Source organism: Bos indicus, chromosome 7, assembly GCF_029378745.1.
Source record: "Bos indicus isolate NIAB-ARS_2022 breed Sahiwal x Tharparkar chromosome 7, NIAB-ARS_B.indTharparkar_mat_pri_1.0, whole genome shotgun sequence".
Classification (NCBI taxonomy): domain Eukaryota; kingdom Metazoa; phylum Chordata; class Mammalia; order Artiodactyla; family Bovidae; genus Bos; species Bos indicus.
In genome coordinates, this window is record NC_091766.1 from 3650700 (window position 1) to 3667380 (window position 16681).

The 16681-nt window shown below is 57.1% G+C and overlaps 3 protein-coding genes across 4 annotated transcripts; 2 read left to right on the forward strand and 1 right to left on the reverse strand.

Annotated features, from left to right (window-relative positions):
* Window positions 1-2531: 2531 nt before the first annotated feature.
* GMIP (GEM interacting protein) lies at window positions 2532-12333 on the forward strand. Its single transcript, XM_019963760.2, has 21 exons — window positions 2532-2666; window positions 3678-3762; window positions 4261-4336; window positions 4447-4504; window positions 4777-4902; window positions 4995-5059; window positions 5169-5276; window positions 5712-5792; window positions 5877-6047; window positions 6131-6268; window positions 6654-6841; window positions 7091-7197; window positions 7270-7359; window positions 7691-7768; window positions 7842-7996; window positions 8188-8376; window positions 8473-8610; window positions 8713-8909; window positions 9238-9625; window positions 11359-11425; window positions 11558-12333. The coding sequence occupies exons 1-21, from the start codon at window positions 2648-2650 to the stop codon at window positions 11929-11931; spliced, it is 2898 nt and encodes a 965-aa protein (XP_019819319.2). The 5' UTR covers window positions 2532-2647; the 3' UTR covers window positions 11932-12333.
* Window positions 12334-12695: 362 nt separating this feature from the next.
* On the reverse strand, window positions 12696-13304 carry LOC139183903 (uncharacterized). The gene has a single exon (XM_070792204.1). The coding sequence runs from the start codon at window positions 13302-13304 to the stop codon at window positions 12696-12698; it is 609 nt and encodes a 202-aa protein (XP_070648305.1).
* Window positions 12840-16681, forward strand: LPAR2 (lysophosphatidic acid receptor 2). Of its 2 annotated transcripts, XM_019963762.2 has the most exons (4): window positions 12844-13291; window positions 13477-13637; window positions 14273-15014; window positions 15794-16681. In XM_019963762.2, exons 3-4 carry the CDS (start codon window positions 14273-14275, stop codon window positions 16105-16107), a joined length of 1056 nt encoding a protein of 351 aa, XP_019819321.1. In that variant the 5' UTR covers window positions 12844-13291; window positions 13477-13637; the 3' UTR covers window positions 16108-16681. The 2 variants fall into 2 exon arrangements, with proteins under 2 accessions (XP_019819324.1, XP_019819321.1); XM_019963765.2 differs by lacking the exon at window positions 13477-13637 and having other exon boundaries at window positions 12840-13291.

Here is a 16681-nt window from a genome sequence, read left to right on the forward strand (position 1 = left end):
AGCCGAAAAATGTCACCTGAACTTAATATTTTGTATGATGTGATTAAAATTATCAACCACATTAAAGCACATGCCCTTAACTCACATCTGTCCAAGCAGCTTTGTGAAGAGACAGACACAGAGCACAAGCATCTCTTGGGCACAGAAGTGAGATGCTTTCTCATGGCAGATCACCCAGACTTCCCTGGTTGCACAATGGATAGGAATCCACCTTCTAATGCAGGGGGCATGGGTTCGATCCCTAGTCCAGGAAGATTCCACATGCCAAGGAGCAACTTGGCCCATGTACCACAATTACTGAGCCCTCAGCTGCAACTGCTGTAGCCCATGGGCCTAGAGCCTGTGCTCTGCAATGAGAAGCCCGAACACTGCAACGAAGGGTAGTCCCTGCTCGCCGCCACAAGAGAAAGCCCACACAAAGCAACGAAGACCCAACACAGCCAAAAATAATAGATAAAAATAAATTATGTAAAAGTAGACCCCTAGCCAGAGTTTTTGAGTTATGGGAGCTGCTCTAGAGATTTCTTCTAGAAAAACAGTCACCACGGGCAGCATATTCCAGTGACAGAATGGGTTGCAAAATTTGCTTATTTGTGTGACATCTTCAACCTGCCCAGTGAACTCAATCTGTCACTTCAGGGGCAAACAACTATATTCAAGTCAGCAGATAAAGTGGCTGCATTCAAACCCACACCAGAATTATGGGGGCAACGAGTGAACACTGGGGATTTTTGACGTGTTTCAAACGTTAGCAGAGATTTTGAAAGGGACTGAGCCAGGGCCTACTTTCTCCCAGCTGATGAATGATCACCTACCACAGCTTTCAAGAGTTTGAGCACTACTTCCCAACCCCAGAAAACCCCCCAATTGGGAAGGAATGGATCCTCAACCCATTTGTGAAAAAGCCAGGTGAACTGACTTTGTCCATGCTAGAAAAGGATCAACTGCTTGAGATCAAAAATGACGGTGGCCTTAAAAGTATGTTTGAGGTCATTTCAAATTTCTGTATGTTCTGGATGGACTTTCCTGGTGGCTCAGATGGTAAAGAATCTGATCCCTGGATCCAGAAGATCCCCTGGAGAAAGGAATGGAAACCCACTCCAGTATTCTTGTCTGGAAATTCCATGGGCTGAGGAGCCTGGTGCGCTACAGTCCATGAGGTCGCAAAGAGTCAAACACGACTGAGCAACTAACTAGTAGTAAAGAACCTGCCTCCAGTTCCATCCCTGGGTCAGGAAGATCCTCTGGAGGAGGGCTTGGCAACCCACTCCAGTCTTCTTGCCTGGAGGATCCCATGGACAATATGGTCCATAGTCCTTAAGGTCCGATACAACTGAAACGACTTAGCACGCACAAGTGTTCTGGATTAAAGTCAAAGCAGGATATCCTGCAATTGCCACAAAAGCGCTGAAAAACCTGCTTCCATTTCCACTTCTATTCCATCTCATCTTTGTGAAGCAGGGTTTTCTGCAGTGACAGCAACCAGAATGAGATTCCAGAGTAGACTGGACATAAGCAACACAACTCAGATGTCATTGTCTCCCATCAGCCCCAGATGGGACCATCCAGTTGCAGGAAAACAAGCTCGGAGCTCTCACTAATTTGCATTATGATGAGTTGTGTAATTATTTCATTATGTATCACAATGTAATAATGAAATAAAGTGCACAATAAATGTAATGCTCTCCAATCATCCTGAAACCATACCCGTGCCCTGACCCCCTCTATTCATGGGAAAATTGTCTTCCAGAAAACCGGTCCCTGGTGACAAAAAGATTGAGGACTGCTGTGTTCAGTCAGTTCAGTCGCTCAAGTTGTGTCCAGCTCTTTGTGACCCCATGGACTGCAGCATGCCAGGCTTTCCTGTCCATCACCAACTCCGGAAGCTTGGTCAAACTCATGTCCATCGAGTTGGTGATGCCATCCAACTATCTCATCTTCTGGCGTCCCCTTCACCTCCCGCCTTCAATCTTTCCCAGCAACAGGGTCTATTCCAATGAATCAGTTCTTCGCATCAGGTGGCCAAAGTATTGGGGTTTCAGCTTCAGCATCAGTCCTTCCAGTGAATATTCAAGACTGATTTCCTTTAGGATGGACTGGTTTGATCTCCTCGCAGTCCAAGGGACTCTCAAGAGTCTTCAACACCACAGTTTAAAAGCATCAGTTCTTCGGCATTCAGCTTTCGGAGACTTCAGATTCAACCGGAATGGGGCAGAACATCAGACCACCACCAGGGGGCTCCCACTGAGTTCCAAGAGACGGGCAGGGGTGTCACTGGGTCGTAGAACGGGAAAAGTTTGGGACAGGCTCCTCTGGCCACTGTAAAGGGAGTATGCTGGGGTTAGGGGGCCCCATAAAGATCTGGGAAGAGGAAACCCTGGCCAGGATGGAGTTGTTTCGGCCGGTCACTCAGGAGTCCTGAGTGCACCCCCGGCCGCTCCGGCAGGGGCCGTGGTCCGCGCGTCTTTGCCTGGAGGGTGTGGCCTAGCAGCAGAGGCGTGGTTGGGGGCGGGGCCTTCGCGAGGCGGGGCCGCGCGGAACCCCGGCAGCGGCGGCCGAGGCAGGAAACCGGGGCTTGGCCCCGGCGGCGCCGGCGCGCGATTCCATCCCAGTCCCCATCCTAGCCGAGCGACCCTAGGGCCGGAGCATGGACTCAACAGAGCCGGGTAGGCGGTCCGGGACTCGTGATCCTCGAGGGGCCTCTCCCGACCGTATCCTACTTCCTAAATCAGTGAGAGTCCCCTCCTGACCCTCTCTGTCCGGAAAGCTGGGAGAGGAGTTCCTGAATGGGGAGGACGCGGGAATTCTCCACTGTGGGGACTCCCAAGCTGAGAGGGGGTCCGGGACACCAGCCCCTGACCCCCTCCCCCGTAGGAGTTCACCCCGGATGTCTGGGGGAGGGGGCCCAGGAAGGGGAAGTGGCCGCTTCTGCTTCTGATATTTGTGATGGGGGCAGGGTGTCACGACTGCTGATGGAGAGGGCAACGCGGCAGGATCCCCACCCAGCTACTCCATTGCCCAGGGAGGGGAACATGCTGGTCTGCGCCCCCTAGAAGGGGTGCCTGCAGCAGAAACGTGGCGAGGTCCGACTTTGTTTCCGCCAGTCTTTGTGTCTCTGATTTGCATATTGAGTGTCATTTGGTCTTTATGCCTCTCCGGGTTTCAATCTGCCCGTGTGTGTTTCTGCCGCGGGCCCTGTGCTGGTCTGTCCCACGTGTATTTCCATCTGTCTGGCCTGAGGTCCATGTGGCTCCATTGTCAAGCTGTCTCTGTCCCTGGAGATAGTGTGGCTGTATCTAGGACATCTGTTTTGTCACTTTGCTTCTAGGCCCATGCATGTGTGGGTGTCTCTGCTTCTCCAAGCCGCGGTCTCTGTGTTGGGTTGTGCCTGAGTCCGTCTGCCTGTCCTGAGTCGGGCCCCACCCAAGCCCACACTCCCGCCATCCCAGCTCAAACACCCACACCATCCTGCACTCCCCATGGGACCAGAACTCTATCTCTCTTTCTTTCGTTTCTCTTTCCCTCCACCCTCCCACCCCACCTCCCCTCCCCCATCCCCCCACCCCCGATCCCACCCCCACCCCTGCTCGCCATCCTCACCCTCCAAACGACCTGCCAAGGTGCAGTGGGTGGAGAGAGGCTTCTGTTGCCCCATGTGTGATACTCCCCTCTCCAAGGGTTACCCCCGGCTCCTGAGAGCAGGAAGAGGTACAGTGACATCTTCCGAAGCCTGGACAACCTCGAGATCTCACTGGGGAACGTGTGAGTCTGAGCCTGAGTCACCCCAAATTCTGCCAGGATCCCTAAATCCCTAACCATTTAGATGCCCAAAGCCCCTTTAGGAACCTGCAGCTTCTGGATGCACTTACCTAATAACCCAAGAAGCCTAAGAGAGGGCCTTCAACACATCTGAATATCCCCAAATTCAACCCCCTAAACCCACCAGCAACCCCCAGAGCGATCCTAGGGCCCCCACGTATCCTTGTGATGCTTGTGATCCCTTAAAACATTGGAGAGCTTTATAATGCTACTCTAAACCCCAAAGTTACCCAGGATCCTTCAAATTCTATCTCAAATTTCATTAAAAAAAAAAAAGCTCACTTACTTCCCTCCCTAAAGTCCCATCCCTCAGGACCCCCAGATATGACAGATGTCACAGAGGTGATATCTAGGACCATCCCCAAACTGCCCTGGGGTCCCTAGCACCCTAGGTGGGACAGACTCGGTGGAGGGTGGCATCCTGACTCCCTGACTTCCCAGGACTCTTGAGATGCTGGCTGGAGACCCTGTGATTTCAGGAGATCCAGAACCTGACAAGAACCCCACAGCCGCTTTGGTGAGAGATGGAACCCAGGGGACAGGGAGAAGGGGCCTCAGAGGACAGACCGAGGAAAGTGGGGCACTTGCACTTCGTGTTCCTGAATGCTGTCTCCTCCCACCCCTCAGACCAGTGAAACCAGCCGTTGGAGTGGCCCCTCCCCAGAGGATCCTGCACCCCTTACAGGTAGGGGGCTCTGGGCCCAGAAGCATGGGGGCAGAAAGGAGTCCTTCATCACCAACTGCCTGTTCCGTGCACCAGGGACATGGCAGTGCACACAGCAGACATGAACCCCTGTCCTCAGGGAGCCCCAGTCTCAGCAGAGAATTCGTGTAAGATAGCAACCTGGATACGTAAAAGCAAGGCAGTGTTTGGAGAAGCCATAGGATGTAGAACAGGGTTCACTGGTCTGGTCTGAGGGCTCAGGGAAGTTTCAGAGGTCCACCCATCTGCCCCAGGGGAGGAACTGGACTTGCGGCTCATCCGAACCAAGGGGGGCGTGGATGCAGCCCTGGAGTATGCCAAGACCTGGAGCCGCTACGTCAAGGATTTGCTGGCCTGGACTGAGAAGAGAGCCAGTTACGGTGAGGGCTCCTTGGGCCCAGTCCCAGGCCCTGCGCTCGACCCTGCAGTACTCGCACCCCACCTAACTCAGACCCCTGCTGTCTACCCCCAGAGCTGGAGTTTGCCAAAAACATCATGAAGATTGCTGAGGCTGGCAAGGTGTCAATCCAGCAGCAGGTAGCCCTGAGCAGACACTGGCCCCCAGAGCCCAACCCCTTCAGAATCCCAGCTGGGCCCTCCTAGATCCTCAGCATCCTCTAACACCAGCTGCCTCTCCCCTCCCCAGAGCCAAATGTCATTGCAATATATCTACCTCCTGTTTCTGGAGCACGACCTCAGCCTAGGAAACCTGGCCATGGAGACACTGGCCCAGCAGAAAAGAGACTACTACCAGGTGAGGGGGCCCCTCATGCATCATTTCTCTACAAGCATCCGGGGAGGCATCATTACCATCAGCACCATTTGCTGATGAGGAAGCCGAGACCAGGGATGCTGCGGAACTTGCCCAAGGTTACCCAGCAGAGATTCAAACCAGGCTTCCTGTGTGATTACAAAACTGCTTTTGTTTGTCCGCGGGCCATGGGGCAAGATGCTGAGTGTACTCAGGAAGAGAGCCTTGGCATCCCCAGCTCCAGACCCAAAGGATGGAAGTGACCACCGAGATTCTTTGCGGAGAGGCCACGGGGGTAGGGGAGGGCAGATCTGGGGGAGAAGACCCAGGAGAGGGTGTAGACCTAGAAAAGGGTCCAGAGGGTGAAAGACGTGTGGCCCCGGTGAATGGGATGACCAAGCAACCCAGGCAGCATTCCTCATTCCCCATCCTTCCCAGCCCTTGGCTGCCAAACGGACTGAGATTGAGAAGTGGCGGAAGGAGTTCAAGGAGCAGTGGATGAAAGAGCAGAAGCGGATGGTGAGGCCTAGGGTTGCGGGCTGGGAAAGCGGGTTGGGGGAGGAGATGAAGAAGCCGGAAGACTCGTCCCTCTTCCGCCCCTAGAACGAGGCGGTGCAGGCGCTGCGGCGGGCCCAGCTCCAGTACACGCAGCGCAGTGAGGAGCTGCGGGTGCGTTCCCAGGTATCGCCGGAAGACCTGGCTCTCCAGGCCTCACCAGGCCCCAACAAACAGCAGGAGCGGCGGCGGCGCTCTCGAGAAGAGGCCCAGGCCAAGGTGGGGACGGTGCCCCGCTGCGCTTCGGCGCCCCCAGCCCCACGGATCTCTCCCATACACGCTCCCTGCCTCGGTTTCTCCAGGCACAGGAGGCCGAAGCGCTGTACCAGGCCTGCGTCAGAGAGGCCAATGCGCGGCAACAGGAACTAGAGGCCGCCAAGCAGCGGATCGTGTCACACGTGCGCAAACTGGTGCTGCAGGGGGACGAAGTGCTGAGGCGGGTGAGACCCTAACCCGACGGCTGCCCGCCACGCTCATTAGCACCACTGGGCCTCACCTGCCCCTAGACCGCCTCTGGTGCACCAGGACTGGCTCCCTCTCCTGGGACAGCCAGTTCCCGCCCCCAGACCCTGACAGCACTTCCTTTCTCGTTCCCCACTCAAGGGGTCCTCCCCCGAGGTTGACCCACCCGGGTTCTGATCACACCCCTATGCCAGCGGCAGGCTCAATCCCTCAGCCACCTCCCACTGCCCTGCCCGGCCCCCAAGCCTGGACCAGCCTGGATGGAGCTGGTGTCGCTCAGGGTCAGGCCACGCCCCAGGCTCCCAGGCTCTGCCCCTCTCACACGCGGGCTCCGCCCCTCTCACACGCGGGCTCCGCCCACAGGTGACCCTGGGATTGTTCGGGCTTCGAGGGGCTCAGGCAGAGCATGGCCCCCGCGCCTTCGCTGCCCTGGCCGAGTGCTGCGCTCCCTTCGAGCCCGGCCAGCGATACCAAGAGTTCGTGAGGGCCATAAGGCCCCACTCCCCACCGCCCCCGCCACCCGCCTATTCTTTCCAGGAGTTCACGCACAGGTGGGTCCCCAGGAGCAGGGTCAAATAGGAAGCCAGGGAGACGCGGCGGCGCCAGGCATTTGGGTGGGGTTGTCCTAGTCGTGGGAGGGTTGGGAATTTGGGGTTACTGCACTGGGGGCGATGATGCCCATGGCCATAAGGGCTTGCAGACCTAAGTCCTTGAAGTTGGGTCCTAAAAGGGATGCCAGGGGTGATGTCAGTCCCAGGCCAGCTTCCTGATTATCAGAGCCCTCAAACCTCTCCTCTCAGTTCCCCCCTGGACACAAGAAAGAAGCTCTCTGGAGCACCCCCTCCACAGCTGGATGAGAGTGCAGCTGAGCCAGGCCCTTGGGAAGACACAGGCACAGGCTGCCAGGGTGAGTACCGTGGAAGGCGGGCAGGAGTGGTGTGGGGAGAAGGCCACACCTGACTGGCCTGCCCCTCCCTAGGAGCTCCGGGCCCCACTGTGGGCAGCGATGTGGACAGTGTGGGCGGCAGCAGCGAGTCTCGCTCCCAGGACTCTCCCACTTCCAGTCCAGGTGGGACCATCCTCGGCCCCTGGCCAGGCTCCGACCCTCAATCTCAAACCCTCTTTCTTTGACCTCTGACCTACCCTGCATCCCTGACCTATTTTCTCAACCTCTGACCCATTCTCTTGATCCAACTTGGAACCACCACTACCCTCAGGTTACTGACCTATATTCTTCAGCCCCTAACCCCTGATCTGTCTGACCCCCCTGACCTCTGACCCTTTCCCCAAGGGCATCCGTGGGTGCTTTGGGAAGGCTGAAGACCAGGAAGGTCTCCTTAGCCTTGGAGCTTCCCCCATGACCTCTGTGACCCTCACCCTCTGTAACCTTCTGACTCCAGGCTCTGGCACAAGGCGGCTGGTAAAAGTGTCATCCATAGGCACCGAGTCTTCAGATGACTTTGAGGAGCGAGACCCTGGTGAGGCTGGAAGCAGGTGGAGGTGGGCTGGGGATGGATTAGGCACTTCTGACCCCTGTCTCCCTCCCTGCAGACCTGGGAGATGGGCTGGAGAACGGGCCAGGGACCCCCTTCAAGAAGTGGATACTATCCAACGCGGCCCAGACCCACCGGTTGCGGCGGCTGCGGGGCCCAGCCAAGTGCCGAGAGTGTGAGGCTTTCATGGTCAGCGGGACAGAGTGCGAGGAGGTACGGCCTGGGCTGACGACCTAATGACTTCTGCTGACCCCCAGTGACCTCTCTGACCACAGGCATCTCCGTGACCTGAGATTCCTAAGACCTTCCCATGAGAGGCCTGCCCTGATCTGATGCTCCCCTATGAACCCCCTGAGTATCTCTATGACCTTCTCTCCCCACTGACCCTCATTACCGTCCCTCAGTGCTTTCTGGCCTGCCACAAGCGCTGCCTCGAGACCCTACTGATCCTCTGTGGACATAAGCGGCTACCAGCCCGGACGCCCCTGTTTGGGGTCAGCTTCCTGCAGCTGCCCAGGGACTTCCCGGAGGAGGTGCCTTTTGTGATCACCAGGTGCACGGCCGAGATAGAACAGCGCGCGCTCCACGTGCAGGTGCTGCCTTGACCTTTGACCACCCCCAGTAGTGACCCAGCCCTCTCAATGGCCAGACTGCAAGCCAGGTGTCCACTTCCCACCCCTGCCCTGCAGGGCATTTATCGGGTCAGCGGGTCCAGGGTCCGCGTGGAACGGCTGTGCCAGGCTTTTGAGAATGGCCGAGCATTGGTTGACCTGTCAGGGAACTCACCTCATGATGTCTCGAGTGTTCTCAAGAGATTCCTCCAGGAGGTGGGTGCTCAGTGGCTTGGGACTCATGGGCCAGATGGGCTCAGGCTGAGGACCCTCTGCAGCCCACCCACACCCATATCCCCCCTGCCATTCCACCCCCAGCTCACTGACCCCGTGGTCCCCTTCCACCTCTACGATGCCTTCATCTCTCTGGCTAAGACCCTGCATGCAGACCCTGTGCACGACCCTGGGACCCCCAGCCCCAGCCCTGAGGTTATCCGCTCGCTGAAGACCCTCTTGGTGCAGCTGCCCGACTCTAACTACAGCACCCTGCGGCACCTGGTGGCCCATCTGTTCAGGTGTGCACTGTCCTTGATCTTGACACGTGACTTCTGATCTGAGGCTCAGACTGTTGTGCCCTCCTTAGACATGGGACCACTGACCCCTGACACTGACTTCTGACCTTTGTATGTGTTTTCTGAGCTCTGAAACTTAATACATGACTTCTGACTTTGGATGCTGACCCTTGACCCCCATCTCCAGGCTTGTGGCTACTGGTCGCAAACAATGACCAGGACCTCTTACCCATGACTTGAGCAAGTCGCCACTAGCCTGGTTTGCAGGTCCTACCCAGTGACCAGTAATCAGACACTCAGGGCCCTGATCCTTCTGCTCCTTCTGCTCCAGGGTGGCTGCACAGTTTGAGGACAACAAGATGTCTGCCAACAACCTGGGCATTGTATTTGGGCCGACGCTGTTGCGGCTGCCCGACGGTCCAGGGCCAGCAGGTGCCGGGCCTGTCACCTGCCTGCTGGATTCCGCACACCAGGCTCAGCTCGTCGAGTTCCTCATTGTGCACTATGAGCAGATCTTTGGGCCTGACGAGCTCCTCCTGGCCACTGAGCCCCTGCCCCGAGACCCCAGCCCACCCCCTGCGACCCTCCCAGCTAGCCTCCAGCCACCACACTTACAACTTGTCCTGGACCCCCTGCCCTTATCCCTAGCCTCAGACCGGGACCCAGACGCCATGCTCCTTGGTGCCCTGGAGAAGCATCCCGAGGCCACGCTCCCAGAGGTAGGAACCTGCTGGGCCCACAGACATGGGGAGAACCTGCTCTCCATGTAATCCTCCCACTCTCTCTCCTGTCTTCCTTCCTTCCTTCCCCTTTAAAATTGTCTATTTTATTCCCTTCCTCCTTTATTATTGACCCTGCGCTCATCCTGAAAGGAAAAGTAAGGAATGGAGTGGTGGGAAATAATGGGATAACAACAGGGTACAGCCTTGCAGAGATCCTAACATGAATACTATTGATTCCTTCAACAGAATATTTATTGAACACCTACTGTGTGCCAAGCATTGTTCTAGGCATTACATATATATCAGCAAAATACTCAGAGTCCACCCTCTTGGTTGCCTCCCTTCTAGTGAGGAAAAAACCAACAATAAACAAGATATATGATACAAAGTTATACAAAGGTATATAGGATGTTACAAGGTGATGAGTACTCTAAAGGAAAGAAAGGGTTGGGTAAAGTAAGAGACGTCAAGGGCACCAAGGTGAGAGGTGGTGGGCAGTTTGTAACGGTAAATAGGAGGCTGTGGGTGCGTCCCATGAAGAAGATGAGTCCGCTCAAAGACTAGAAAGATGTGAGGGGGAAGTAAGCCAGGTGGAGAACAGGGAAAGGGTGTTCCAGGCAAAGGGAACAGCCAGTACAACAGCCCTGAGGTGGGACCATGCCTGCTGTGTTCAGGACACAGCCCTATGCTGTAATGAATGAGTGAGGGGAAGGTGGTAGGAAGTGAGGCCAAAGAGGGGTGTGCAAGCCTCCATTGACTGCATACCTACAGTGCAGGTGAGTTTGCATAGTAAGTGCCCTAAGAGGTACCTACTGTTAGTGAAAACCATATATAGATGGGACTCTTAGGGGAGGCTTCCTGTCCCTCAGGTCCTGATATACTCACCATTCCTGAGAGCTTGGATCTCCCCTGTAGCACCCCAGAGCCGGAAAAGGGGCTGTGAGTGAGGTGTGGGACTCAGAACTTCAGAAAGTGCTCAGGACCGAGAGAGAGCATTCCAACTGCTATTAGCATTTAGCGAAAGGATAAACTAAAAGGTACACAGATAAGCTAAAAAAGCAGGCCTAAAATTGCAGAAAGTATAGCAGGATGGAGATCAGTAGTTCACCCCTTCCTAACGGAGAGATGGCTGTCACTTTCCAGGCTGGTCCTCTGCTGCCTGTAATGCGGGAGACCTGGGTTCGATCCCTGGGTCGGGAATATCCCCTGGAGCAGGGAATGGCAACCCACCCCGGTATTCTTGCCTGGAGAATCCTGTGGCCAGAGGAGCCCAGTGGGCTATAGTTCATGGGGTCGCAAAGAGTCAGACACAACTGAGTGACTAACAACCAACAACCTCTGCTGAACAAAGACATTCCCACTTTACAGAGCCCACAGTTGAGATTAATGACACCTCTTCTCAGGAGGGCAAGCAGTACATTCTTGAGGGCATCATCTCTCCCCAAATAACAAAACTGAAACGAGGAGCTTTGGCATGTTCAGGAGTCTCCAAGAACTGGGATTTTATTGCTGGTTCTAGAGTCTCCAGTGTTCTTGCCTGGAGAATCCCAGGGACGGTGGGGCCTGGTGGGCTGCCGTCTACGGGGTCGCACAGAGTCGGACACGACTGAAGCGACTTAGCAGCAGCAGCAGCAGAGTCTCCAAGAACTGCGATTTTATTGCTGGTTCAAGAATCTCCAAGAACTGGGATTTTATTGCTGGAGGTCTCATTCCTGGGTTTCTTCTTACAGATTTCAACTCTGCAGAGTGAGCAGGAAGAGGAAATAACCGAAGACATCAAAAATGAGGGAGGGGAAGGTGAGTGTGTTGGAGGTTAGCCCAGGGTTCTGGGGTTGCTCCTGCCCTGGGGTCGCTGGACTTTGTGATGACAATGGAGGGTGGTATCCAGAGGACTTTGGGGTGCTTAGCATTGACCACCCTATCCCACAGTGTCCAGCCAAGGGTCTGAGGACTCACCCCTGGGGACACAGCCTCGTGGCCACTTCAGCCGCCAGCCAGTGAAGTATCCCCGGGGAGGTGTGCGGCCTGTCACCCACCAGCTGTCTGGCTTGGCCCTGGTGGCTTCCAAATTGTCCGAGGAGACCTCCGTCACATCAGTGCCCCAAGGGAGCTTGCAGAGGCGAGGACCCAGCCCTGCCGCTACCATCCGTGAGGACAGCCCTCTGCGCCGCACCCCTCTGCCCAAGCATTTTGAGATCACCCAGGAGACAGCCAGGCTACTCTCCAAGCTGCACAGCGAGTCTGTGCCCACGGCCACCTGCTGCCCAGACCCCCAAACTGAGGAGGCTGAGGATCGCCTCTGACTATTCCAGCACTCTGATCAAGAAGGCCAGGACTGAGAAGATGGGCCCAACTTCCCAGGAGTTAAATGTTGGGGTGTCTGGAGAATTCCTCTGAGGAAAGACTACATGGCCTAGTGGAGAACTAAAACTCTTTTGGCGGTACCAGCTTACCCTCTACAAGACACAGGTCAATGTCAAGTATCAGGGCCACTCAGGTTCAGAGGTTACTCAGGGTCAATATAGGTCATGGGATCCTTGAGACAGGGGTGCTTTTTGCTACTTTGGTTGTGGCCACTCCCCCATCTCTGTCTGCCTCCTTAGCTGATCCCAAGTGACCAGATCTTGGAGGGTGTGGCAACCCAGACTCAGCATCCTGGTGGTGCCTGGGGTCTGGTGGCCTCTGAATAAACTGTGTCTTTTATATCCTTGAGTGTCTTTCTTTGCTGGGGGAGGGTGACACAGGAGAGGTCGGTAAGGCAGCAGTCTTCCGCTTCATTTTCACCGACTACAGAAGCCAAAGCCCTCTTATTTTCACCTCAGAACACCGCCGAGCACGTACAGGCGGTAGAGGCTGGGCCTGGACACCTGGCTGAGTCACAGGGGCCGGCCCTCCCAGAGCTCCGCGTGCGATCCAGTCCTGGGAAATCAAACAAAGTGCAGATAACCGAGACAATAGGGCTGTGTGCTCTGGGACGTGGGAGTCCAGGGCTGCCACGGGCGTGGGCCGGGCAGGGAACAGCGCTGAGGAGGGAGGCATTCCGAGAAACCTGAGTGCGACAGGACAGTCAGCTGGGGCCAGGCGAGCGGTAGCTCTGGGCCGGCGAAGCCAAGGAGGGGCTGGGGTCCGGGCGAGGGGAGCGGGGTCGGATCAGGGCGTGGCTTGGAACTCGGCGACGGATTGGACGCGAGGGAGCGGGCGGGGGAGGGTCGGCGCGGGGACGAGGACCAAGCGACCACCAGGACGCGGCCCCGGGCGGTGCCAGGTCACGGCGGGAACTCTCGGCCAGCCCCGCGAAGGCCCACAATTGCAGGCGCGAGAGGTGTGCGGGGACAGGAGGCGGGGGTCCCGCGCCGGAAGTGGAGGGGGCGGCCGAGGGGCTGCGAGACGGAGAGGAAACGGGGAGCTGCGGTTCCGGACGCCCCTGTCCCCGCCGCGGCCGCGGAAGCAAGGCTCCTCCAGGTGGCGGGGACGGGGCGGGGCTCGCCCAGGTGGTGGCTGCGGGACGCCGCGACGGGGGCGTGGCGGCGGGACCCCGCCTCCCGCCCTTCCCCGGCCGCTCCGGCCCGGCGCTGCCAGACGCTCTTCTGCTCCCGCTCTGGTCGCCCGGCCATGGGTCTCGGGCGCAGGGCCGCCCAGTCTGCGGCGTGACGGGCGGCTCAGGTGAGGCCGGCATCGACTGGGGGTTGGGTGCGCGCGGGCTCCGGGGAGGGCGCGGCACGTGCCCGCGGGGCCCAGGCGCCTCACCCTCTTCTCCTTCCTCCTTCTCCTCCCCCAGCCTGGGTCCCACCCCCACCCCCCCTAGGCCAGGCCTGCCACCGCCTTCCTGACAGCCCCTTTTGTCCCAGAGGCCGCCAGCGTCTTCACTCCCACCCGGAGCGGCCCGACGCACCGCCTGCTTTGGGAGCACTCGCGCGCAAAGCAAAGCCCGCCGCCCAACTCATGGAGCTGCCTCACTGTCCAATCTGATCGCCCAGATCACCACACCCCAGCACCGACCTCCTGCCAGGTCCGAGCAGTGGCCCCACCCTGCGAACACGCCCGCTGGTTTCTGCTCCCTGCACTGACCCCAACACCAAACTGATCCTCCCTTGTCTGCTTTCACGGCTCACACCCCTTTGTCCTGCCCTAATCTACGCCCCCCACCACCACCCAACACAAGTTGGTTACAGATTGGCCCCGGGTGGGCAAATGAATTTTGTTTTGCTTTTTTCAGTTAAAAACAAAGCTGCCCAGTCATTTGATTCAGGGGCTATCTTTACAAGAAGCTTATTTGTAATTAAGCAACAGCCGCCCACCCCCCAACTCATGGAGCATTCTTTCCAGGTCAGCCCTGTCCACTTTGCCACTTTGCCATGAGGCATCTTCCCTGGCGGTCAGACATCTAGTAAAGAATCCGCCTGCAATGCGGGAGACCTGGGTTCCGTCCCTGGGTTGGGAAGATCCCCTGCAGAAGGGAAAGGCTACCCACTCCAGTATTCTGGCCTGGAGAGTTCCGTGGACTATACGTGGACTTTCGCTTTCACTTTCATCTGAGTTTGAGACGCTTGCCCTTCCTGTCTTAACCCTCCCTCTGGCTGCTGCTCCCCTCTGTGTCCTTCCACCAAGGACTGCCCGTACTGACTTCCCCTTCTCTGCCCCCAGATGGTCACCATGGGCCAGTGCTACTACAATGAGACCATCGGCTTCTTCTACAACAACAGTGGCAAGGAGCTCAGCTCCCACTGGCGGCCCAAAGATCTGGTTGTGGTGGCGCTGGGCCTGACTGTCAGCGTGCTGGTGCTTCTGACCAACCTGCTGGTCATCGCAGCCATCGCCTCCAATCGCCGCTTCCACCAACCCATTTACTACCTGCTTGGCAACCTGGCCGCAGCTGACCTCTTTGCCGGTGTGGCCTACCTCTTCCTCATGTTCCACACAGGCCCGCGCACAGCCCGGCTGTCACTCCAGGGCTGGTTCGTGCGGCAGGGCCTGTTGGACACGAGCCTGACGGCCTCCGTGGCCACACTTCTGGCCATTGCCGTGGAGCGGCACCGCAGTGTGATGGCCGTCCAGCTGCACAGCCGCCTGCCCCCAGGCCGGGTCATCATGCTGATTGTGGGCGTGTGGGTGGCCGCGCTGGGGCTGGGGCTGTTGCCGGCCCACTCCTGGCACTGCCTCTGTGCCCTGGACCGCTGCTCTCGCATGGCCCCCCTGCTCAGCCGCTCCTACCTCGCCGTCTGGGCGCTGTCCAGTCTGCTCGTCTTCCTGCTCATGGTGGCTGTCTACACCCGCATCTTCTTCTATGTGAGGCGGCGAGTGCAGCGCATGGCCGAGCATGTCAGCTGCCACCCCCGCTACCGTGAAACAACGCTGAACCTGGTCAAAACTGTTGTCATCATCCTAGGTGAGTGGTACCCTGCTTCCCAACTGCCAATCTGATCGAGCGTGATGGGAGGGGACGATTTGAGTGGGGAATGTTCTTCAAGGAAGTGATAGCTGAGATGAGGCCAGGGAAGAGTTCCAAGCAGAGGGAACAGAAAGTGAGTGCTGCAACAGGACCAGCCCAAAGACAGAAGAAGGCCACGTGAGGAGAGGTCAGCACAGCCTTAAAGGGTACAGACAGGAGTCATAGCTTGTTCTGAGTTCCGTGGGAACTTAAGGGTTCTTAGCCAGGAGTAATGGGGTCAGTTCAGCTGTTAAATGTAGAATGAATGGTCTGGGTTGAAGACACATACCACCCCCAAGAAGCAGAGCAGCTCTTCTCAATCATTCCTTTTCCCCCACCAACTAACTGGCCAGTCCCACGGTGACCTCCTTCCCACTAAAGAATCTTCAGTGTCCAGGGTCCTGTCCACTGTGTGTGTGCGTGCTCAGTCGTGTCTGACTCTTTTCAACCCCATGGACTGTAGCCCGACAGGCTCCACTGTCCATGGGAGTTTCCAGGCAAGAGTACTGTAGTTGCCATTTCCTACTCCACCTGTCCATCATGTCCCAGTTAGGAAAGGCAGACAAATCAGAGAAAGGTTCCCCTTCTTAGCCATTCTGCCCATCATGCTGCAAAGGCAGCAAGACAGGAAGCATTTCCTTGTAAACCGCTCAGCTGTCGCCCAAGATCTAGAGATTCCCCCCAGCTTTGAGCGGTTGCAACAGCTGGCCCTGCTCATGTCAGGCTCTATCCCACAGGGGCATTTGTGGTCTGCTGGACGCCGGGCCAGGTGGTGCTGCTCCTGGATGGTCTGGGCTGCAAGTCCTGCAACGTCCTGGCAGTGGAGAAGTATTTCCTACTCTTAGCCGAGGCCAACTCACTGGTCAACGCCGTGGTGTACTCCTGCCGTGATGCTGAGATGCGCCGCACTTTTCGCCGTCTCCTCTGCTGTCGTTGCCTCCGCCCATCTACCCACGAGTCTGTTCGCTACACAGCCTCCACTCCCACAGGCACTGGCATTCGCATCATGCTTCCTGAGAATGGCCATTCCCTGATGGACTCCACCCTTTAGCTAACCTTGGATTTCAGCAGGGTACAGCAAATGCCACATCGCTGCCCCGGGCCACTGTGGATGCACCTGCGGGCCAGACTTAAAGGCAGACCATCAGTCTGACATGGCATGAACCACTGCCAGCCCTACCCAGGCACACAGCTGTGCCTGTCTCTGAGCCTGCGGGTTAGGGTCATCTATGCAACTGGGAGAGAGTTGAATGGGGTGCAAGAATTGGGCTCTGAAGTCATCTCAGGTTGGGGGGCTTTTTAACAGACACTTTTCTATTTTTTTTCTGCACATGCCTGGTAACCCCTGTGGACTGCTTTCTTGTCTGTGGTGGTGTAGACGATAAATGTGAGAGAGACGAGGACTCTCGGGCCACGCAGCCCGGGGAAGCAGGGTGACGAGGACGGACTATGGGAGCCCCGTCTGCCTGAGGCTGACTGTTTAGGGGCACAGACGGGAGTGCCAAGTGTGAGCTGGGAAAGGTCTGTGACCCCTTGCAGCCTCCAGGGGTCTTGCCTGTCCCATGAGAACTGAGGCGGTCTACAAGGAGGGCATGATTTAAGGAGTAAACTTTTCTACTCTGAGA

What these genes read in the sequence shown, in the direction of transcription:
- GMIP (XM_019963760.2), top strand. An exon ending in AGGTGTCAATCCAGCAGCAG is followed by an intron (nt 5,060 to 5,168) that starts GTAGCCCTGAGC and finishes TCCCCTCCCCAG; the next exon opens with AGCCAAATGTCATTGCAATA. An exon ending in CAAAAATGAGGGAGGGGAAG is followed by an intron (nt 11,426 to 11,557) that starts GTGAGTGTGTTG and finishes CCTATCCCACAG; the next exon opens with TGTCCAGCCAAGGGTCTGAG.
- LPAR2 (XM_019963765.2), top strand. Translation starts at nt 14,273, where the DNA reads ATGGTCACCATGGGCCAGTGCTACTACAATGAGACCATCGGCTTCTTC. An exon ending in AACTGTTGTCATCATCCTAG is followed by an intron (nt 15,015 to 15,793) that starts GTGAGTGGTACC and finishes TCTATCCCACAG; the next exon opens with GGGCATTTGTGGTCTGCTGG.
- LOC139183903 (XM_070792204.1), bottom strand. Translation starts at nt 13,304, where the DNA reads ATGCCGGCCTCACCTGAGCCGCCCGTCACGCCGCAGACTGGGCGGCCC.